Source organism: Mesoplodon bidens (assembly GCF_964165515.1).
Source record: "Mesoplodon bidens genome assembly, chromosome: 19".
In the NCBI taxonomy this organism is placed as follows: domain Eukaryota; kingdom Metazoa; phylum Chordata; class Mammalia; order Artiodactyla; family Ziphiidae; genus Mesoplodon; species Mesoplodon bidens.
This window is the reverse complement of record NC_138179.1, coordinates 7,741,418-7,766,777: the sequence shown is the minus strand read 5'-3', so window position 1 is coordinate 7,766,777 and position 25,360 is coordinate 7,741,418. Positions and strand designations below refer to the sequence as shown.

Sequence of the window (25,360 nt, the reverse complement as noted above, 5' to 3'; positions counted from 1 at the left end):
GGAGACTGATTTATGCATTTTACTCACTGTGCATAATAGATCTAAAACCATAATTTCTTAGAATCAGGCAAATATATTGGGCAAGAGACATTATCAGACTGCTCATGAGAGAGTATAACTAAATTCCAATAATAATATGAAAGGGTGAAACCTCCTTTGAAGAAAATGCAAATTAAAATGACAGTGAGAATCCCACTGAACATCCACCAGCATGACACCAGCTGATGGATGTGGAGCAGGTAGAGAACTCTTTTACCCTGGTAAATTGTTCAGTTACTGTTTTGTTAAAATCTACAAAATATGCACATATTCCTAACATAGAAGCAACTTCAGTAGTATATACCCAAAAGAAATACTTAAATATGGTCACTAAATGCCATGTGCAAGAATATTCATAGTAATATTCCCTATGAAGTTACCTATGAAGTTAAATATTCCCTATGAAGTTAAAAAATGGTAAAATCATGACACTCATACAACTGTAAAATGGACATGTGTCATAGATTTTATTTAACTTATTAATGAGGTGTTGGACAAGTTAACACCGGTTCAAAGGAGAATCTGAAGAACAGATATAGGGAATTAGGAATGCTGAACTGACCCTGTTAAGAGATGCAAACCTAGCTAATAGCCTGTTGGGAAAGTGTATACTGCTTGGAATCTTTTTTATGAGTGGAATTCAATTGTATCTCTACTAAACAAGATTCATTTGCATTTCTGTGGGCAAGAGTCAGTTGCCTTACTATCAGTTTTCTACAACTTACAGTATTGTAAAATAGCCCAGTCAAGACAAAGGTGCAGATTCTTATAGAATCAAATAATCCCAAAGGATCCACTGTACAACTCTTGGTAATCCACTGGAAGAACACACAGTAATCTTTTTCCCATTCGAAAGTTTGTTGCAATTTTTCCTGACATCTTAAGAGCCCAAAACTAGAAACAACCTAGAAGTCCAGCAACCAACAGTAGAATGGATAAATTGTGGTATTTTCATGCAACGGGAATCTATATAGCAACAGAAATAAAAAACTACAATCATATGCAACAATACAAATGAATTTCACAGGCATGTAATGTGTGAAAGAAGCCATTCACAAGAGAGTACATACTACGTGATTCCATTTAAATAAATTTGAAGAAGTAAAACTTATGTGTGAGAAGTGTTAGAAGTCAAGATAGTGGTTATGGTTATTCTTGCCTTGGGTTTGTGACTGCGAAGGGGTGTGGAGGGACCTTCTGAGTATCTGTAATGTTCTGTTTCTTGATGTCTCTGCTGGTAACAGAGGTGTATTAACATTGGAAATTCATTAAGCTGTACATATACCTAAGATTTATGTATTACTTCTAAGTCTGTTATCTTTCAGTAAAGTTTGCTATAAAGAATCAATTGGAGACCACAATGCTCCATTTGACCAGTGTCTAAAAGGGAAGTTGGGGGTGTAAATATGCACTATTGTCCTAATTCTGTGTCATTGTAGAGCATTATTATTATTGTCCTTTGTGTTTGATTGAATTTTCTATTTTGTAGTCAGATGCCTTTGAAAAGTCATCAGGATTTCAGAAACAAGTTTGGTTCTGAGGGCTAGATGACCTTCATGTGCTTTCAGAAAGCACTTATAAAGCCCCCCACCTCCAGCTTTTATAGCCTTTTCTCTGTGTGTATGATTCTCTCGGCTGTTATAATTTCCTTTTGCCTTAGGTTGAGCTGTGAGATTCTAAACTTGTACTCCCCCCCACCCCTTTTTGGTTTGGTATGTAATTTGCATATTTTCACCATGTGAAAGCTATTTTCTATGGTTGGAAAAGATTTTTTTCCAACAGTGTGAACAAATCATTCTTTGTTCTCCTTATTGTGCCTCCAAACTGGTACGTCCGGTTTATGCTCCAAACAACAAAAGCCTGTCATCAGAAATTAAAATGCCAGTAAGAACAAAGGCAGAGACCCATGAGGAACTATTGGGGAGGTTTCCTCCCTGTTTGCTCCTCTCCCCGAGTTACTGCAGTTGCCAGGAAGTTGGAACATTGCTTGATACACGCCTTCCTTGTAGTTCTACCCTTGTATTTATTATTGTTGGTTTAAAAGTGAACTTAGAGCTCCTGGTAATTCTTCTCAGGATCAGTAAAATCCTCATCTCAGAGATTCTTTGCTCTTTTTAATGAGCTGTTTCTAAGAAATCTAAAAATCACTTTGAAAGCCTTAAAAAAACTTCATCAGTTTTGACATGTGTTTGAGAGCAAAATTGTCAGTGAACATACTGTATAAAATGATTAGAGGCAATTGGAAACGGCAGCTAAAGCGGAGCCTATAAGGATATATCCATTCTCTCTGTGTCCTACCTAAAATGTGCACGTCTTATCTATATACATGTTATTAGCCCTGTCTCTGTTCTGAAATTGTATTCCGGTATAGAGTTTGCCTATGTTATTGGGAGAGTTCTCTCCTCTGGGAAGTTTGACATTTGTGACTCACTTAGGATACTTTAGAATTATGCTTCTAACAATTTTGATTTTAACATATTCACAAATTTCTATACATAGTAATAGTGCTTCCCCCCACCTCCCTTCCCTGATGTGATAATTAAAGATTCTAGGACCTTAACTTAGAGGTAATGAAGGATCGGTAATGAATGTGGAGATGCATTTTGTAATCACTCCTAATGTTTTTTTCTTACCTGTTGCTGTACATTTAAAGAGGGATTTAGAGTAGAAGCTTAGAATAGAATAGGGCATTTAGGTTTGTTTTAAAAGCCGTTATGCTCAAAAGCATGCTGTGTTCAGATTTCAGAATGTTTTTGTATATCAAAGTAAGCTCTTGGGTATTAAATCCAGTGATAACAAACGTTTATCATATTGTGAATATGCCAAGACAGGTTTGTTTTATTCTTTATTGTTTAGTATAATTTAGTATAGCAGCTCAGTTAAATGTGATTAGACTTTTTAACTTTAAGGCTTTATTTGATAGGACCAAAAGCTAAATGCTAGACTTGTGGCATATGGAAGTAATAGTACAGAGCAGTGAATTTTGTGTTAGAATACTATGATTTGTTATAGGTATAAACCTTATTTGTGAGAGGTGGTTTTCATTACTCTAATTTCAGTGCAATTTCTACAGTATTGTTTTCTTTTTTTAATTTAAATTTTCTTTATTTTAATATATTTTTTTTTATTTTTGGCTGTGTTGGGTCTTGGTTTCTGTGTGAGGGCTTTCTCTAGTTGCGGCAAGCGGGGGCCACTTTTCATCGCAGTGTGCGGGCCTCTCACTATCGCAGCCTCTCTTGTTGCGGAGCGCAGGCTCCAGACGCGCAGGCTCAGTAGTTGTGGCTCACGGGCCTAGTTGCTCCACGGCATGTGAGATCTTCCCAGACCAGGGCTCGAACCCGTGTCCCCTGCATTGGCAGGCAGATTCTCAACCACTGCACCACTAGGGAAGCCCTACAGTATTGTTTTATAATTTATTTTTCATTGAATTCTTAGTAGAAATAGTATGTATATTGAAGAATACTATTTATCCATTGCCCAACAAACAATCTCTTTTCAAAAAGTAAATGACTTGGCAGCTTTGGAGATAGCCAGTAATGCATCTATAATGTAATTGGACTGTATTAGTGATTTACCTTTCGGTGAAAGTGTTCTTAAAATCAAAGAGGTGATGGTAATTTTTAGATTTCAGAGAATGTGTGATTACTGCATTGGGTGGGAGATTGAACAAAGTGACCCTTTAAGGATTTTTCTAAGCTGAAAATTCTGTTCTATAAGAATAAAATGTGGGCTTAAGAGCTGCAGTATATAATGGCAATGGTATTTTATTTAGAAAATTAATGTTTACAGAGGAATTTGTAGAGAGGTAAATTTAAGAAGTAAATTTAAGTTTGCTATACTGAGTTTGTAGCTTTTGTATGTTTAATTGGTGATAGGTGGTGCTATTGTTGCATAGTTAGTGGGAAGAGCCTAGCATTCCTCATATCTTCTGCTTCCCAAGTGCTATAGAGGGATTTGCCATTGTGCCAATAAATACATTTTAATAATTTTTATAAGCTAAATGAATATGATGGCTCTTTAAGAGACAAAAATATTTACATTTTGCAGCTCTTAAATTCAGGTAGAAGAGAAGCTGAAGATCTAAAAAAGTAGTTAATCTAAAAGACAGCTCTGCAGATTTATAGTTTAATATTGGAAGATTGATAAGCCTTTTATAATGTATACAATGTTGATATTTTAAACTCCTTGTTTGGCAGGCCTATTTTTAAAAAAATGCCATCAGCGTGTTTATGGAATGTTTATCATTTTTATATCTGCTGTAAGTTCTTAGCTATTTAGAACGAGTTATTTCTATATCTGTTGTAAGTTTTCGGGTATTTAGAACGAGTTTTATAATATTTGCCATTTTCCCTATCTGATATTACATATTCCATCAAACACTTGAGAATTAAGAAAATGTATTGGGAACTACATTACCACTTATAGTAGTCTGGAAAGCCTTTCTTAACATTATGATTTAATATGTTCAGTTTTTCAATTAGCAAATTGTTCTTTGGAACCTCTAATTCTGAAAAGCAGTTGTTTTCACACTTGACACAAATATTAGTCTACCTCTTTTACTTTGGGATTAATAGACTGCTGTACATCTGAGGAACAGATCTGATATTACTGAAAATGAACGGACATTCATACGTGTTTGATCTATGTGTGTAAGAAGAATAATGACATTTAAAGATGCGTACATATTTTTTTATGCATAGAATACTGAAATTTAAAGCATCTTGAGGTCCTTTAGCACTTTTATTGTCTCAGCTTATAAATACAAAGGAATATAGGCTTAGAGGAGGTAGGGGAAATGTGGAGATGTTGATCAAATGGTGCAAAGTTGCAGTTTCGTAAGATGTACAGGTCAGGGGACGTAATGTTCAGGCATGATGGCTGCAGTTAATAATACTGTATTGAAGACTGGAAAAATAGATTTCAGATACTCTTATCACACACAGAAGGTAAGTCTGAGGAGGTGACTGTGGTAATCATTTCACCATATATATGTATATCAAATCTTCATGTTGTATACCTAAATGTATACAATATTTACTAAAAGAGATTTAGAAAAGAAAATAAGTAATAAAGGTTTATAGAGGTTAAATGATTTACTCAACGTAGTTAACAGCTAGGGTTACAGAACCATAACTGGCACCCAGGTCATTTACCCTCCACCTAAGTGTTCTTTGCAACGTTTTGCTCTTTTTCATTTATAACAATTTGTGAAAGTTACTACAACATTTAAGTTCCGCTTTTCAGAATGCTAAGAATATTTATGCTTTTCTTACATAGAAAACTGAATACTAATAAAAAAAATCAGAGTTGCTTTGCTCTGAAATGGAAGGCAGGCATATAGGAACCGAGCAGACTTTAACAAACTGGTAGTTTATTAAAGATAAAAGTGACAGGTTTTCAGAACAGACCTTTTATTTTCCTATTCATATTAAGTGCATGCTCTTATAATTTTCTAAAAATATTTATGATAATTTAAGGTATTAATATACTTAATGTGTATGGTCAGCCATAACTGGGTGTGTGAATGTTCATATACTACATTTCAGACCAAAAATTGTGATAAACATTTAGGAGATCTTGTTTTTGTGTAATAATGTTGTGGCCTGCATTTTCATTTACTGAATTTTCTTTTCTGTCTTCTGCAGATCAGTGGGGAAGCACAGGAGCTTTTTTCTGTTCGACATGGCCCAATTCGAGCAGCTAGAATCTTGCCTGCTCCACAGTTTGGTGAGTGTAGCCCTTAAGAAGAAACAAATCATTCAGAAAGAGGTTTCTCTTTTATTGGTCTTGGACAACAGACAGCAAGAATGATAACTAAAGTCTGTTTTCCTCCACGTGTCCATACTCCTTCCCCTCCTCCCTCCAAGATAAACTCTTAGTTCTGTCAGTTGAGATGGAAATAGGTAATCTTAACCAATTCAGTATGGCCATTCACTTTCTGCTGCGGTTCTGATTTATCTTCCTCCTCTTTGATCTCCATTTAGTTTCTGACTTTGCTGGCTCTTTCGTGAAGCCCTCTTCTCTCTTGGTTTTCATGGCAGTGCTCTTCCCAGATCCCTTCCTTGCTGACTGTGCCGCTTTTGTTATGTTTCTGGTTTAGCTTACTTCTGTGGGTATTCCCCAAGTCTCTGTTGTTCTCAGTGTCTTTGCTCCTCTCAGTTATACTTACTGCCTTGAAGAGCTTGGTTTTCACCATTATCTCGATTGTAGATGAGTCTGTTGTCTGTATTTACAGCTATGGCAGAAGTACAGTTTCGGGCTTTTGACCTTGGATCTCTGCTTTAATAATGAAAACTTCTTAATGTTGTATTTAAATATTACGTATTTTTAAAATTAAAAAATCAGATATATGGTTAAATTACATCTGTTATTTGGAAGCGTAAATAATTCCCAACTCTGTAATGATCTGAGCTTTTTAAGGGTTGTATTTTCTCTTTAATTTGCCTATGTTCACTCAGTAATGCTTTTGTATGTGCACTAAAAACAATCATATTAATATCATTTGCATACTTAAAAAAGAGGATATTAAGATGTTTTAATGCTGTTATATTTTTAAAGTTTGTACAGAAGTTGGGAAATCTTCCTGATAATACTTCTTTCTGTTCTGATTTCTCTAAATTGGTGAGAATGATGTTTATTAAAATGTACTGCTATTTGCATAACTAATGTTAGGGATTAATTTAATTATTAAATGTACTTAATTGAAATGGTAAGGGTGGAGGTAATATCCTGCAGTCATGTGGAGATTTTTCCTTGTTATTGAACTGTATGGCATCTACAGTTATCAACTTTGTCTCTGCTTTACAGTCTCTTTCTGTTTTCTGTTGCATTTGTGTTTTGGTGAAATTTTTGACAAAGAAGATTGTTTTGGAATAACCAGCCTCACTCGATGGTTGGAATCAAGAAGAACTTTATTACTAAAGGACTCTGCCATGTCTTTGTTTCTTTTGTATGTAATTCACAGAGGCAGATTTTTCTCCTTTCATTTCATTTATGAAGTTCTTTTCTTTATGTCATTTATTTTTAAAAATTTTTATTTATTTATTTTTGGCTGTGTTGGGTCTTCGTTGCTGCGAGAGGGCTTTCTCCAGTAGCGGGCGGGGGCTACTCTTCGTTGAGGTGCACGGGCTTCTCATTGCGGTGGCTTCTGTTGTTGCGGAGCACGGGCTCTAGGCGCACGGGCTTCAGTAGTTGTGGATCATGGGCTCTAGAGCTCAGGCTCAGTAGCTGTGGCGCATGGACTTAGTTGCTCCGCGATATGTGGGATCTTCCTGGATCAGGGCTCAAACCCGTGTCCCCTGCATTGGCAGGTGGATTCTTAACCACTGCGCCACCAGGGAAACCCTACTTATTTTTTATATTTTAATTTTTTTTGGCCGCACTGCATGGCTTGTGGGATCTTAGTTCCCCAACCAGAGATCAGACCTTGGCCCCCTGCGGTGGAAGCATGGAGTCCTACCCACTGGACCACCAAGGAATTCCCCTCTTTATGCCAATTATTTTTTATTTTCTTTTTTTTTTTTGCGGTATGCGGGCCTCTCACTGTTGTGGCCTCTCCCGTTGCGGAGCACAGGCTCCGGACGCGCAGGCCCAGCGGCCATGGCTCACGGGCCCAGCCGCTCCGCTGCATATGGGATCCTCCCAGACCGGGGCACGAACCCGTATCCCCTGCATCCGCAGGCGGACTCTCAACCACTGCGCCACCAGGGAGGCCCTATGCCAATTATTAATGTTCAACTTTTCTTACATTTTTGACTTTGGGCAGAACTATATGAGAGAGTATAAAGCTTTAAAAGCTAATATTGCTAGTAGAATTTGAGTTTGTTTAATTTACTTTGTCTAGTTAAAAGAAAGATTTCTCCATCCACTATAATATACATTTATTTATTTAATTTAAAAAAATTTTTGGCCTTATTGGGTCTTCATTGCTGCACGCAGGCTGTCTCTAGTTGCGGCGAGCAAGTGCTACTCTTCATTGTGGTGGCTTCTCTTGTTGCGGAGCATGGGCTCTAGGCGTGTGGGCTTCAGTAGTTTCAGCATGCGGGCTCAAGTACTTGTGGCACACGGGCTCTGTATTTGTGGCTTGTGGGCTCTAGAGCACGGGCTCAGTATTTGTGGCTCACGGGCTTAGTTGCTCTGTGGCATGTGGGATCTTCCCCGACCAGGGATCGAACCCATGTCCCCTGCGTTGGAAGGCATATTCTTAACCACTGTGCCACCAGGGAAATCCAACTATAATATACTTTTACATGCACTATAAGATACTTTAAATACACTTTTTTTTTTTTTTTTTTTGGTATGCGGGCCTCTCACTGCTGTGGCCTCTCCCGTTGCGGAGCACAGGCTCCGGACGCGCAGGCTCAGCGGCCATGGCTCACAGGCCCAGCCCCTCTGTGGCATGTGGGATCTTCCCGGACCGGGGCACGAACCCGTGTCCCCTGCATTGGCAGGCGGACTCTCAACCACTGCACCACCAGGGAAGCCCAAATACACTATTTTTAGATTTAAGATGTAACTTCACAAAACTTAATGTCGTATGACTTGCAGAAATTACGTGTTGCTTTTATTGTATTTAATTTTTTAGATTTGTTTTCATCAGACAAGCAACTGATCAGATAAAATTTGTTATGGAAAATAGAGTACCCCTTTCCTCTCTTCTGCCCGTTTTGCTTTTGCACTCACTTTGGTGGAATAAGTCCTTTGGTAGCTTCCTGAAAAAGGTTACGTGGTAGATCTTGTTCATCTGAAGATGTCTTTATTTTTCTTTAATTCTTGGTTGTTAATTTGTCTGGGTAAGAAATGCTTGTTTGTAAGTAATGTTACTTCAGAAATTTGAAGGTATTGATCTAGTGTTATGGTTGAAGAATCTTAAACCATTTTGACACCTTTTTCTTTGTATATGGCTTGTTTTTTTCTCAGGAGCTAATAGAATGTTGGCTTTGTTCCCAGTGTTCCAAAACTTTGCAGTGTTGTTTCTTCGTTTATATGTTATTCTGGGCCTCTTCGATGTAGAAATGCAAGTAGTATAGTTATGAGAAAATTCTTTTTCTTTGTTTTTAATATCTTTATTGGAGTATAATTGCTTTACAATGTTATGTTAGTTTCTGCTGTACAACAAAGTGAATCAGCTATATGTATACATAGATCCCCATATGCCCTCCCTCTTGAGCCTCCCTCCCACCTTCCCTATCCCACCCCTCTAGGTCGTCACAAAGCATCAAGCGAGAAAATTCTTTAAACTACTTTTTTGATGGTTTCTTCTCTTAAATTTTCCATGTTCTCTCTTTCTGGTACTTGTATTATTTGGCTGTTATATCCCCTAGAATGATTAATTAAAAAATAATTTCAGGGCTTCCCTGGTGGCGCAGTGGTTGAGAGTCCTCCTGCCGATGCAGGGGACGCGGGTTCGTGCCCCGGTCCGAGAAGATCCCACATGCCGCAGAGCGGCTGGGCCTGTGAGCCGTGGCCGCTGAGCCTGCGCATCCGGAGCCTGTGCTCCTCAGCGGGAGAGGCCACAACAGTGAGAGGCCCGCGTACCACAAAAAAAAAAAATAATAAAAAATAAAAATAAAAAAATAATTTCATCCCTATTCTTTTTGGGAGATTGTCTCAATATGGATTACTAACTCTTCTTTTTTTTTTTTTTGCGGTGCGCAGGCCTCTCACTGTTGTGGCCTCTCCCGTTGCGGAGCACAGGCTCCGGACGCGCAGGCTCAGCGGCCATGGCTCACGGGCCCAGCCCCTCTGTGGCATGTGGGATCTTCCCGGACCGGGGCACGAACCCGTGTCCCCTGCATCGGCAGGTGGACTCTCAACCACTGCGCCACCAGGGAAGCCCTACTAACTCTTCTTGAATAATTCTTTTCTGGGATATCCCTGGTGGTCCAGTGGTTAAAACTCTGTGCTTTCAATGCAGGGGGTGCGGGTTCAATCCCTGGTCGGGGAACTAAGATCCCACATGCCTTGTGGTGTGCCCCCTTGCCCCACAAAATGATTCTTTTCTGCTGTCTTTTTTTTCTTAACCTCTCCTCATGCCCAACACCTCCCTCCCTCCCTTCCTCTCTCTTTCCCTCCCTCCCTCCCTTCTTCCCTCTCCCAATTTCCCTCCCCTTCTCTCTCCCTCCCTTCTTCCTTCCTTCCTTTTGTTTCTTCCGCCCTACTTCACTCCCTCCCCCCTACTTTCCCTCCTCCCTCCTTCCCTCCCTCCCTGTTTTTCTTTCTTGGTGTAATTTACATGCAGATATTACCAAATAGAATCCAGTGATCCATAAAAAATTTATACATCAGGACCAAGTAAAAGATATTCCAGGAATACAAGGTCGGTTAACATTTTGAAAATAAATCAGTGTAATTCACCATATTAGTAGAATGAAGAAGAAAACACAGTTGACCATCTCAATAGAAGTGGAAAAAAACTTTGGCAAAATTTAATAGCCATTTAGGATTTAAAAAAAGCTTTTAGCAAACTAGGAGTAGAAAGAAACATCCTCAGTATGCTAAAGATAATCTATAAAAAAATCTATAGCCAACATTATAATCAATAATGATATATTAAATATTATACTTTCCTACAGAGTTTGGGATGGATCCTATCACTACTACTATTCACCATTGAATTCAAGTCCTAGCCATTACAATAAGGCAAGAAAAATGAATAAGAGATGTAAATATTAGAAGGAAAGGTGTAAAATCATCTTATTCATAGATAATTTGATTGTATATGTAGAAAATACAAAACAATCTACAAACTGTTAGAATTAAGAAGTGATTTTTTTAAAAAAATTATTTATTTATTTTTGGCTGTGTTGGGTCTTTGTTGCTATGTGCGGCCTTTCTCTAGTTGCGGCGAGTGGGGGCTACTCTTTGTTGTGGTGTGCGGGCTTCTTATTGCAGTGGCTTCTCTTGTCGTGAAGCACAGGCTCTAGGTCGCGGGCTTCAGTAGTTGTGGCTTGCGGGCTCTAGAGTGCAGGCTGAGTAGTTGTGGCTCACGGGCTTAGTTGCTCCGCAGCATGTGGAATCTTCACGGACCAGGGCTTGAACCCGTGTCCCCTGCATTGGCAGGTGGATTCTTGACCACTGCCCCACCAGGGAAGCCCCAATTAATAAGTCATTAATAAGAGCTGTTGCAAAAATCCTCAGGAAAATACTAGCAGACAGAATCCAATAGCACATTAAAAGGATCATACACCATGATCAAGTGGGATTTATCCCAGGAATGCAAGGATTCTTCAATATATACAAATCAATCAGTGTGATACAGCATACTAACAAATTGGAGGATAAAAACCATATGATAATCTCAGTAGTTGCAGAAAAAGCTTTTGACAGAATTCAACATCCATTTATGATAAGAACTCTATAGAAAGCAGGCATAGAGGGAACCTACCTCAACATAATAAAGGCCATATATGACAAACACACAGCCAATGTTGTTCTCAGTGGTGAAAAACTGAGACCATTTCCTCTAAGATCAGGAACAAAACAAGGTTACGCATTCTCACCACTCTTATTCAACATAGTTTTGGAAGTGTTAGCCACAGCAATTAGAGAAGAAAAAGAAATAAAAGGAATCCAAATCGGAAAAGAAGAAGTAAAACTGTCACTGTTTGCAGATGACATGATACTATACATAGAGAATCCTAAAGATGCTACCAGAAAACTACTAGAGCTAATCAATGAATTTGGTAGAGTAGCAGGATACAAAATTAATGCACAGAGATCTCTTGCATTGCTATACACTAATGATGAAAAATCTGAACGGGAAATTAAGGAAACACTACCATTTACCATTGCAACAAAAGGAATAAAATACCTAAGAATAAACCTACCTAAGGAGACAAAAGATCTGTATGCAGAAAAGTATAAGACACCAATGAGAGAAATTAAAGGTGATACAAACAGATGGAGAGATATACCATGTTTTGGATTGGAAGAATCAACATTGTGAAAATGACTATACCACCCAAAGCAATATACAGATTCATTACAGTCCCTATCAAACTACCAATGGTATTTTTCACAGAACTAGAACAAAAATTGCACAATTTGTATGGAAACACAAAAGACCCCAAATAGCCAAAGCAATCTTGAGAAAGAAAAAAAGGGCTGGAGGAATCAGGCTCCTGACTTCAGAGTGTACTACAAAGCTACAGTAATCAAGACAATATGGTACTGGCACAAAAACAGAAATATAGATCAGCGGAACAGGATAGAAAGCCCAGAGATAAACCCACACACATATGGTCACCTTATCTTTGATAAAGGAGGCAAGACTATACAATGGAGAAAAGACAGCCTCTTCGATAAGTGGTGCTAGGAAAACTGGACAGCTACATGTAAAAGATAAAATTAGAACACTCTCTAACACCATACATAAAAATAAACTAAAGATGGATTAAAGACCTAAATGTAAGGCCAGACACTATAAAACTCTTAGAGGAAAACATAGGCAGAACACCCTATGACATAAATCACATCAAGATCCTTTTTGACCCACCTCCTAGAGAAATGGAAATAAAAACAAAAATAAACAAATGGGACCTAATGAAACCTAGAAGCCTTTGCACAGCAAAGGAAACCACAAACAGGATGAAAAGACAACCCTCAGAATGGGAGAAAATATTTGCAAGTGAAGCAACTGACAAAGGATTGATCTCCAAAATTTACAAGCAGCTCATGCAGCTCAATATCAAAACAACAAACGACCCAATCGAAAAATAGGCAGAAGACCTAAATAGATATTTCTCCAAAGAAGATAGACAGATTGCCAACAAACACATGAAAAGATGCTCAGCATCACTAATCATTAGAGAAATGCTGATCAAAACTACAATGAGGTATCATCTCACACCAGTCAGAATGGCCATCATCAAAAAATTTACAAACAATAAATGCTGGAGAGAGTGTAGAGAAAAGGGTAACCTCTTGTACTGTTGGTGGGAATGTAAATTGGTACAGCCACTATGGAGGACGGTATGGAGGTTCCTTAAAAAACTAAAAATAGAACTACCATATGACCCAGCAATCCCACTATTGGGCGTATACCCTGAGAAAACCATAATTCAAAAAGAGTCATGCACCACAATGTTCCTTGCAGCACTATTTACAATAGCAGGACATGGAAGCAACCTAAGTGTCCATTGACAGATGAATGGATAAGATGTGGCACATATATACAATGGAATATTACTCAGCCATAAAAAGAAACGAAATTGAGTTATTTGTAGTGAGGTGGATGGACCTAGAGTCTGTCATACAGAGTGAAGTAAGTCAGAAAGAGAAAAACAAATACCGTATGCTAACACATATATATGGGATCTAAGAAAAAAAAAGGGGGCATGAAGAACCTAGGGGCAAGATGGGAATAAAGACACAGACCTACTAGAGAATGTACTTGAGGATATGGGGATGGGGAAGGATATGCTGTGACAAAGTGTGAGAGTGGCATGGACATATATACACTACCAAATGTAAAATAGCTAGTGGGAAGCAGCTGCATGGCACAGGGAGATCAGCTTGGTGCTTTGTGACCACCTAGAGGGGTAGGATAGGGAGGATGGGAGGGAGACGCAAGAGGGAGGGTGTATAGGGATATACTTATGCATATAGCTGATTCACTTTGTTATACAGCAGAAAATAACACACCACTGTGAAGCAATTATACTCCAATAAAGATGTTTTAAAAAAAAATAGAGCTGTTGCATACCAGAGTCGTTAGATCTTTGGTGAACTGATTCCCTTACAGTGTATTTTTCCAGCATTATTTTCAGCCATCACCAGTATCCCCTATCTAAGTCTTCCTCTCCCCAACAACACTCACTCCTTTGTGATAGTTTTATTGAACTTTCGTTTCCTCAAATGATCCATCTTCTTTCTTTCAGACCTTTTCATTTGCTATTTCCTCTTCTAGAATACGCATGTCCTAACTCTTCTTTCTTGTTGTCTGATGTCAGTTGTATGTGCTCCCATGGGATTTACTGGTTTTTTATTTTGGTTGCTCAGTTGCCTCTTAATTGCTAGGTTTGTAGCCTGTTTTCATATCTTCAGTACCTAACAGAGTACTTGGTACAAGGTGTTAATAAATATTTGAATGTTGCTGCATGGTATAATGTTTTGAAGGTTATGATCTAGGAGAAAAGCAAGTTCCCTTTCTGTAGGTGGTTCTGTGCAAAGTCTGTCTTTTAACTAAAAGCAGAAAAACTGAAGGATTTGGATGTTCTTTTACACTGTAGAAGGCCATTATTGTATTTAATGGGCATTTACTCCTAACGACACAGTTTGTACCTCCCTATATTTTCATGGTCACTAACAATAATTGATTACGTTTTTAATGAACCTACACTTGCTTTAGAAATTTTTTCAGTGCAGTCTTCCAGGAAGCTATGACCAATCAATTGATATTCTCATGTCAGATAAAAGCTGTTAGTATCTTTCAAATCTGTCTTTTTAGAACTTAATTCCAAGTAAATTCTTCTTCCTTGTTACTCTCAGGAGCCATAGTGGTTGTTAGTAACTCAGTACCTCACTTGTGAAATAGAATATAGCAATATGTGTGATTTAATATATAAGTTAAATTTAATATAAGTTTAAAATTTTATATGACTATAGATTTTGTGCTAATAATGCTTACTTCCAAGGAATGGGATCAGAGGACACATGCATTTTAATATGTTTTAAATTTCTTAATATAAAGACCATACAATTAATTCTAACCAGTTAAAGTATTCATTATAAAAATTCAAGGAATACTGAAATGTAGAAAGTGAAAATTCACATGATTCTGTTATTAGAGATAAACCCAGGTTACCTCTTTACTTTCCTTCTTTTCTCTCTTTACTCAGATACTGAGCATGTATTGACAGCTTAGAGTATGCATTTCCTGTTTTTTTCCCCCTAAGCTATTCATACATGCATGAAAGTAACTTGTAGTAGTATGTCCAGGACCTGATTCAAGTTCTTTACATGTATTATATGTATTTGCTATTGATGTGTATATGTAGGTTTTTTCATAACAGTTTATATTATGAATGTCTTTCCATTTCAAAACTTCTTTCAACATTGCTAAAAATTATGTCATTCCATTGTATAAACATTTATATTAATTTTAATCTTTTCCCTGTAACAGGTTATGTAGTTATATGCTTTTGTATATGTACATTTAAAAAATACACAAGGAATTATAAATATTTTCAGGATAATTCCTAGAAGGGGAATTACTGGGTAAAAGAATGTATACATGTAAAATTTTGATACATGTAAAATTGCTTCTCAGAGAGAGAGTATGTTGTCATTTATATATGAGAATTCCTTTTTTTCCCCAATTCTGTCCTCTACTGGTTATTATGAATCTTTTCAGTCTTGGCCTGTGTGATGGAGGAAAATCCTATTCTTGCAATTTTTCTGTCTTTGAGTGCTAGGGAGATTGGAAAAATCTTCATACTTTTGCTGTTTATTCTCATAATACCATGCTTGTTTGTACTCTTTGCTCTTCTCTTATGGATTTCAGCTCTCTACTAGATTATTATTAGTGAAATATTATCATGGATATGTGTCCTGTAGACTTCCTGTGTAGTTTGCAACCTATCTTGTTATTTGGTGAAATCTATCAGTTTTTTATGTTATATATCTTTAGTTTCACAAAAAGAAAAACTTTGCGTATTTTACCATGTCATTTCAAATCATGACTCTCTTTGAATGTTGTATTTTTTTTTCTTTTTTTAATTTGTCTTCTTTTTCTTTTATATTTTCCTGATTGTTTCTTGCCAACCTCTGATTTTCATAGCTTTTGGGGGAAATTTCTCCATTATTATGGTCTTTCCCTTACTATAATATGTTCCTTTGGAATCACAGGAACAGTAATTTATTAATCATTGCATTCTCTGCAGTGCCTTGCATAATGTGTGGAATATATATGGGTGATGCCCCCGAAATGAATGTATCCAGTATCTTATAAAAGAGAAACTAGAACTCCACTTTTGTATAAAGTTTTTTTTTCTTTTTTTTATTAGTCATGTATCAGTGACCAAATGGATAGCACCGCTTTTGACTCTGAGTTTATAACTCTGTTAGGAATTATCTTAGCCTTGTGCTTGTGCTGTTTGCTTATTGATTATGGAGTAGACGATGATTGTGGCCTCTCACCTGAACCAGATTTCTTAGAAATGCAGATTGAACCTTACTCGTTATCCTTAGGAGTGTAATAATACCGAGTATCTGAACTTCCTTGTTTTAGAGCAAATTCTTATAAACTAGCGCCTTTACTCTGGGAATAGACGGACTCTGTGGAGATACAGTTTCCTCAAGTGCCTGTGAACCAAAATCCTAATACTCATCCAAAACACTGGGTAGCCAACTTGGCTTACTCCTTATAGATTATTTTGTTATTACTACTGGAAAGGTACTATTGTTTTTTGTTCTGCTGTGCACGGAATTCACAGTTTCACATCTTAAAATATTAAAAGGTTTTAAAATAACCCCAAGATCCAACCCATTTTTCCCTTACTGGAGTGTAAATGCCATGTATTTTCTGAAGCTTGTAATATTGTAAACAGCCCACCCATGCAGTCAATAATACTAATTGTTGCTGCCTTTTTATGATATGAATGGCTTAAGTTATTTTCTAGAAGCAAATATGAGTAGAACATCTTTAGAATTGTTAAACTTTTTCTCATTTTCTTTTTTTTGGGGGGATATATTTTCATATAGGGTGCACTTTCTGTGTGTTGAATTCTCATTACTTTTCTCAATGTACAAGTTACCTCTTTCATCCTCTTCAAACAAGTTAAATGTGGCTTTTGTCACATTGAAGGAAGAGCTCTTTGATTTGTTCAGTCATATCAATTCAGAAATTCTGCTTAACTTTTCCAGAACGGTTTGCCATAGTTTTTTTTTACCGTAAAAATTTAATAACTATGGTTAAACAAGTAAATCTTTACACACACTCACAGTCTGTTCATCCAAAACACTAGCAACCTTCCAAAAGTAGGCCAACTGACATTTGCTTACAGTCATCACCAGTATTTTGCAAAGAGGAAACAGGCTTATCGACATTTTAAATGACCAAACTATGAGATTTAGGGCTTCCCTAATTTTTTCTGCTCTAATTACTTCTCAGTTTGCTTTGTGTATGTTTTTCATAACACCTAGTCCTTATCAGTGGAGCCTTTATCACTTGGGATCATTTAGATTTTTACAAAATTTTGCTAAGCCCATTATTCAGATAAATTATAACTTGGGAACATTTGTTCTGTTCACTATCAATTTCTTTAATATTTTTGGCCAGAGAACAGTGTTTCTAATAGAGAATGTTTGCTTTAGAAGTGCTGCTTTTTTAGTTTAAATTTTTTTTTTAGTTTTTGGTGATGTCATGGTATTAGAGAAATTGATTTAAGAGTATTCTCAGTTTATACCTAAATATTTGATCCCTGTAGTTAGGCACTTTTCATATGAGGACTATAGTGAGTGGGAAGTATACTGAACAGAAAAGAGAGGAAGTAAATTGATAAATCAAGTGTATAATATTGCTTAGTATTTTTCAGATGAAATTCTAGGTTGATAATAAACATTATCACCACTCTACCGCTATTCTGCAAGGTGAATACCATGACACATAGTTGATAAGTGATCCAGCTGGAAATTGAACTTTAAAGCTCACTCCTTAATCATTTAGGCCTCACTGTCTCCCATTATATGATTTTTCCATTATTACAGGGAAGCACTTTTACCAAATCCAGGTGTTTATAGGCTGTGTCTCTGACAGCAGGAATCAAACAGTTGTGTATCAATTGAAATGTGTAAAAAGTAGCTCTGTTTCTCTGTGTTTTCATCCACTTTTGAAGGTCTAAAGTATCTTCAGTTGTGTCTTCATTATATTTGGAGCCCTTGGTTGTTTAGTCTAGTGGTGAAGAGCATTGAAAATAGTCAATATCGGGACCAATATATAGGAAAGCTATTATCCTACATTAGTGTATTTAAAATTTTAAGCTGTTGGGATAAAATATGTCACAGAGACAGCTGTAATCTATTTAAGTTACATTCACCCCAAATTAAATCAGCCCTTTAAAAGAAACGTTGGTTCCCTTTACAGGACTTGGTATAAACTATTAAAAGTACATCAAAAGGATTAGTGACGGATATCTCGAATCAGATAAAAACAAAGGTGTAACATGAAGCAACTAAATTACATGTGAGCTTAATGATTCTGACCCAAATAAACAGACTTGTAATGGAGATGCTGATTATTATCAGTACGGCTTAAATGCTTTTTTACTTTAGAACTGTAAAGAAGATTGTAGGTGTCTTAGTGAATTGGACAAATTATGGTCTTGGAAATCTGTGTTTATTTATCACAACACATTCCTAGGTGTGAAAATGAAAACTCATAATTTTCTAAATAATAGTTATCTTAAAGTAAGTCTTTTAGGGACTTCCCTGGTGGTCCAGTGGCTAAGACTCCACGCTCCCAATGCAGGGGGCCTGGGTTCCATTCTTGGTCAGGGAACTAGATCCCATATGCTGCAACTAAGAGTTTGTATGCTGCAGCTAAACATCCTGTGTGCTGCAATTAAAACCTGACACAGCTAAATAAATAATATATATGAAAGTCTTTTTTTTTAACATCTTTATTGGAGTATAATTGCTTTACAGTTGTGTGTTAGTTTCTGCTTTATAACAAATTGAATCAGTTATACATATACGTATGTTCCCATATCTCTTCCCTCTTGCGTCTCCCTCCCTCCCACCCTCCTTATCCCACCCCTCTAGGTGATCACAAAGCACCAAGCTGATCTCCCTGTGCTATGCGGCTGCTTCCCACTAGCTATCTATTTTACCTTTGGTAGTGTATATATGTCCATGCCACTCTCTCACTTTGTCACAGCTTACCCTTCCCCCTCCCCATATCCTCTAGTAGGTCTGTGTCTTTATTCCCATCTTGCCCCTAGGTTTCTCATGCCCTTTTTTTTTTCTTAGATTCCATATATATGTGTTAGCATACAGTATTTGTTTTTCTCTTTCTGACTTACTTCACTCTGTATGACAGACTCTAGGTCCATCCACCTGACTACAAATAACTCAATTTCGTTTCTTTTTATGACTGAGTAATATTCCATTGTATATATGTGCCACATCTTCTTTATTCATTCATCTGTTGATGGACACTTAGGTTGCTTCCATCTCCTGGCTATTGTAAATAGAGCTGCAATGAACATTTTGGTTCATGACTCTTTTTGAATTATGGTCTTCTCAGGGTATATGCCCAGTAGTGGGATTACTGGGTCATTTGGTAGTTCTATTTTTAGTTTTTTAAGGAACCTCCATTCTGTTCTCCATAGTGGCTGTACCAATTTACATTCCCACCAACAGTGCAAGAGGGTTCCCTTTTCTCCACACCCTCTCCAGCATTTATTGTTTGTAGATTTTTTAATGATGGCCATTCTGACCGGTGTGAGATGATATCTCATTGTAGTTTTTTTTTTTTTTTTGGCGCTACGCGGGCCTCTCACTGTTGTGACCTCTCCTGTTGCGGAGCACAGGCTCCGGACGCGCAGGCTCAGTGGCCATGGCTCATGGGCCCAGCCCCTCCGCGGCATGTGGGATCTTCGCGCACCAGGGCACGAACCCGTGTCCCCTGCATCGGCAGGTGGACTCTCAACCACTGCGCCACCAGGGAAGCCCTCATTGTAGTTTTGATTTGCATTTCTCTAATGATTAATGATGTTGAGCATTCTTTCATGTATTTGTTGGCAATCTGTATATCTTCTTTGGAGAAATGTCTATTTAGGTCTTCTGCCCATTTTTGGATTGGGTTGTTTGTTTTTTTGATATTGAGTTGCATAAAGCTGCTTGTAAATTTTGGAGATTAATCCTTTGTCAGTTGCTTCATTTGCAAATATTTTCTCCGATTCTGAGTGTTGTCTTTTCGTCTTGTTTATGGTTTCCTTTGCTGTGGAAAAGCTTTTAAGTTTCATTAGGTCCCATTTGTTTATTTTTGTTTTTATTTCCATTTCTCTAGGAGGTGGGTCAAAAAGGATCTTGATGTGATTTATGTCATAGAGTGTTCTGCCTATGTTTTCCTCTAAGAGTTTGGTAGTGTCTGGCCTTACATTTAGGTCTTTAATCCATTTTGAGTTTATTTTTGTGTATGGTGTTAGGGAGTGATCTAATCTCATACTTTTACATGTACTTGTCCAGTTTTCCCAGCACCACTTATTGAAGAGGCTGTCCTTTCTCCACTGTACATTACTGCCTCCTTTATCAAAGATAAGGTGACCATATGTGCGTGTGTTTATCTCTGGGCTTTCTATCCTGTTGCACTGATCTATATTTCTGTTTTTGTGCCAGTACCATACTGTCTTGATGAATGTAGCTTTGTAGTATAGTCTGAGGTCAGGGAGCCTGATTCCTCCAGGTCCGTATGAAAGTCTTTTAAAGGATTTGTCTTTATTAGAAATAATTTACCTGCAAGGAAACTCAATTATAAGTATAAAATTTGATGAGGTTTGCCAGATGGATACTGTTATGTAACTACTACCACAATGAAAACACAAAGCCATTTATCACTGTAAGAAGTCCCCTTTTCTACTTCACATCCAGTAAAATGGCTATATACAAAAGAGAGATAATAAGTGTTGGTGAGATGTGGACTATTTGGAACTTTCATACATGGCTTATGAAAATGTAAGATAGTACAGCCACTGGAAAATAGCTTGACCATTCCTTAAAATGTTAAATACAGAGTTACCATATGACCCAGCAATTCCACTCCTAGGTGTATAGCCAATAAAAATGAAAACAAACACCTATAGAAAAACTTGTACATGAATATGTATAGGAGCATTATTCATATTAGCCAAAAAGTAGAAACAATCCAGATGTCTGTTAACTGATAAAGAGAATGTGGTATAACCGTACAATGGAATATTACTTAACCATACAGAATTGAAGTTCTGATAAATGCTATAACATGATGAATCTTGAAAACATTTTGCTAGTTAAAAAACCTCAGCTAGGGCTTTCCTGGTGGCGCAGTGGTTGAGAGTCGGCCTGCCGATGCAGGGGATGCGGGTTCATGCCCTGGTCCGGGAGGATCCCACATGCCGTGGAGCGGCTGGGCCCGTGAGCCATGGCCTCTGAGCCTGTGCGTCCATAGCTTGTGCTCCACAATGGGAGAGGCCACAACAGTGAGAGGCCCATGTACCGCAAACAAACAAACAAAAAACCTCAGGTATAAAAGGCCACAAATTATTGATTTCATTATATATGAAATATCCAGAATAGGCAAATTCATAGAGAAAGAAAGCAGATTAGTGGTTGCCTGGGGTTGGGAGATTGAGAGGTTGGGGAATGACTGGTAATGTATAAAGGTTTTTTATTTTTGGGGCTGATAAAAATGTTCTAAAATTAATTATGGTAATAGCTGCACAACTCTGTAAATATGCTAGGAACCATTGAACTGTACATATTGTAATCTGCTTAATGTAAAAGTCCCCTTGTATCCTTGTAACTGCCCCCAACTTGGGATCCCAAAACCACTAATATCATTTATGTCTCTATTGTTTCTGCCTTTTTGGAATTTGCAAAAAATGGGATATATAACATTTACATGTGGTAGGTTTCTTTCATTTCACATAATGCTTTTGAGAATCATAGCTGTTGTTGTGTGTTTCAGTTTAGTTGTTCATTCCTTTTTAAAATTTCTGAGTAGTATTCCATTGTCTGGATATACTCTAACTTGTTTTCCCTTTCATCAGTGAATGGTTATTTGGATTATTTCCAGTTTTGTCTCTTATGCATAAAGCTCCTTTGAATAGTTGCTTGTGTATGTTTTCATGTCTCTTGGGTCAGTATTTAGGAGTGAGATTACTGGGTCCTGTAGTCAGTTAGGCTTAATTTTATAAGAAAATGCCAAATTGCAATTCTGAAGTGGCTATTCTGATTTGCACTCCCACCAGCAATGTTCCATTTTCCCTAATGATAAATGATATTGATCATGTTTTCTTCTGCTTATTTACCATTTTATTATTTTTTAAATAAAATTGCTCTTAAAATATTGTCTATTTTAATATACTTTTTATTACTGAGTTGTAAGAGTTCTATATATATTTTAGGTATATATTTTAGGTAGAAGTTCTATATATATTTTAGATAAATGTAAAATATGTACAAAGATGTGTTCCTTCATGTGGCTCACCTTAATGGGCTTTGGAAAAAAGACTTTTTCAAGCAGCTTTAGGTTCATAGCAAAATAGAGCAGAAGGTACATAGATTTCTCTATACCCTCCTTACCTCCCATTATCAACATCCATGCTTTTCCTCCCCCAGGTTGATAAGGTGGCCAGGCTGAGGAGGGAGGCTTGGGGCTGATGCTCGGTACCCCATGGTCACTGGTCCATGTATGGGATGTGGATTGAACAGGTTAACATGGGATAACATTTTATAGTGATTTAGCTAAGATATCCTACTACAGAATCTGAAAAAAATTGTATAGACAATTTTATTTACAAAGCAGAAATAGAAACACAGATGTAGAGAACAAACGTATGGATACCAAGGGGGAAAGCGGGGGTGAGATGAATTGGGAGATTGAGATTGACATATATACACTACTGATACTATGTATAAAATAGATAACTAATGAGAACCTACTGTACAGCACAGAGAACTCTACTCAGTGCTCTGTGGTGACCTAAATGGGAAGGAAATCCAAAAAAAGAGGGGATGTATGTATACGTATAGCTGGTTCACTTTGCTGTACAGTAGAAACTAACACAACATTGTAAAGCAATTATACTCCAATAATAATAATAAAAAACCCCAAAAAACCCCAAAACAAAAAACAAACAACAAAAAAATAATAGATGGCCGATTTCCCAATTTGTCCCACCACCACTCCCACTCCCACCACTTTCCCCTCTTGGTGTCCATACGTTTGTTCTCTATGTCTGTGTCTCTATTTCTGCCCTGCAAACTGATTCATCTGTACCATTTTCTATATCTTTCTATTATTAATTTCTAATTTAATCCCATTGTTATCAGAAGGCATAGTTTATATGATTCCAATCCTGTTAAGTGTTTTGAGATTTGTTTTATGTCCCAGAATATGGTCTATCTTGTTCCCTTCTTCTATCCTTACTGGTTGTCTTTCTGCTTCTTCTGTCAGTTATAGGAGATGGTTGTTGTGATCTTCCATAATACTTGTTAGTTAATTCTTATAATTTTATCAGTTTTTGCTTTATGTGTTTTACCATTCTGTTACTGGGAGCAAAAACATTTAGGATGGTAAAGTATCCTTTATGTGTTGATCTGTTTGTTTTTAGTGAAATCCCTGGTAATATTCCTTGCTCTGAAACCCACTTTTCCTGTTATTAATGTAGACACTGTTGCTTTCTTTTGACTAGTGCTGGCATGATATATCTCTTGTGATCTTTTTTTACTTTTAACCTTTGATTTTCTTTATATGTGAAATGCATTTCTTGTAGGCAGCATATAATTGTGTCTTGCTTTTTTATCCAACATTGCACTCTGATTATAATTGTGTTTTAGACCATTTACGTGTAACGTGTGTATTACAGGATTTAAATTATAAAATGATTCTGCTTTATCTCCTGTATTCTATTAACTGTCTCATTTTGTTTTGTTTTTAGTGGTAATTTAGTATTTAAAATATATATTTATGGGCTTCCCTGGTGGCGCAGTGGTTGAGAGTCCGCCTGCCGATGCAGGGGACACGGGTTCATGCCCCTATCCCGGAAGATCCCACATGCCGCGGAGCGGCTGGGCCCGCGAGCCATGGCCGCGGAGCCTGTGTGTCCGGAGCCTGTGCTCCGCAACGGGAGAGGCCACAGCAGTGAGAGGCCCGCGTACAGCAAAAAAAATAAAAATAAAAATAAAATATATATTTATAATTCATCACAGCCTACCTTCAAGTAGTATTATACCATTTCATATATTGTATAAAAATCTGAAATACATAACAACAATAAAAAAATGTGATTGAAAAATGGGCAAAGAACTTGAGTAGACATTTCTCCAAAGAAGATATGCAAATGGCTCATAAGCACATGAAAAGATGCTCAACATCATCATTAGGGAAATGCAAATCAAAACCACAAAGAGAGGCTTCCCTGGTGGCGCAGTGGTTGAGAGTCCACCTGCCGATGCAGGGGACACGGGTTCGTGCCCTGGTCCGGGAAGATCCCACATGCCATGGAGTGGCTGGGCCCATGAGCCATGGTTGCTGAGCCTGTGCGTCCGGAGCCTGTGCTCCGCAACAGGAGAGGCCACAACAGTGAGAGGCCCGCATACGGCTAAAAAAAAAAAAAAAAAAAAAAAAAAACCACAAAGAGATACCATTTCACATCCATTAGAATGGCTAGAATAAAAGAAAAGAAAAGAAAAGAACTCCACAGAAAATGAAATCTTGGTGAGGATGTGGAAAAATCGGAATCCATGTGCTTTGGTAGTGTAGCCACTGTGAAAAGTGGAATGGTGGTTTCTCAAAAATGTGGATTTGTGAAAAAAATTGGTTATTTATTTAGAATATATAGGTATTCTAAAATAGGATATATAGACATATCTTTTAATAGATTTTTTTAGAATAGTTTTAAACTCACAGAAATATTGAGCAGAAAATATAGAGAGTTCCCATATATTCCCTGAAATGAGAGTTCCTGTTGCTCCACATCCTCATGAGCATTGATCATATCAATCAGTGTTCTACTACCTGTGTTATGGTATTTCATTGTTTGAATTTGTTTTCCATGATAACATATGATGGGACACATCTTTTTTTTTTTTCAGTTAACATATAAAATGTCACTAGGAATAAAATAATCAGTTTTGGCTTTTCATCTGTTCTCTTTTTTTTAATTTTTAAATTTATTTTTTTATACAGCAGGTTCTTATTAGTCATCAATTTTATACACATCAGTGTATACATGTCAACCCCAATCGCCCAATTCATCACCCCCCCACCCCCACCCCCCCGCGGCTTTTCCCCCTTGGTGTCCATATGTTTATTCTCTACATCTGTGTCTCAGTTTCTGCCCTGCAAACCGGTTCATCTGTACCATTTTTCTAGGTTCCATATATATGCATTAATATACGATATTTGTTTTTCTCTTTCTGACTTACTTCACTCTGTATGACTTTAGATCCATCCACGTCTCTACAAATGACCCAATTTCCTTCCTTTTTATGGCTGAGTAATATTCCATCGTATATATGTACCACATCTTCTTTATCCATTCGTCTGTGGATGGGCATTTAGGTTGCTTCCATGACCTGGCTATTGTAAATAGTGCTGCAGTGAACATTGGGGTGC

The 25,360-nt window shown here is 37.3% G+C and overlaps 1 protein-coding gene across 11 annotated transcripts in view; it reads left to right on the top strand.

Moving 5' to 3' along the window:
- Positions 1 to 25,360, top strand: part of BCAS3 (BCAS3 microtubule associated cell migration factor) — a 576,449-nt gene that overhangs the window by 41,593 nt on the left and 509,496 nt on the right. For all 11 annotated transcript variants that reach the window (XM_081218975.1, XM_081218976.1, XM_081218978.1 and 8 more), the window contains exon 6: positions 5,685 to 5,766. In XM_081218975.1, the coding sequence (XP_081075101.1) occupies positions 5,685 to 5,766 (82 nt within the window). The remainder of the gene's footprint in view (positions 1 to 5,684; positions 5,767 to 25,360) is intronic.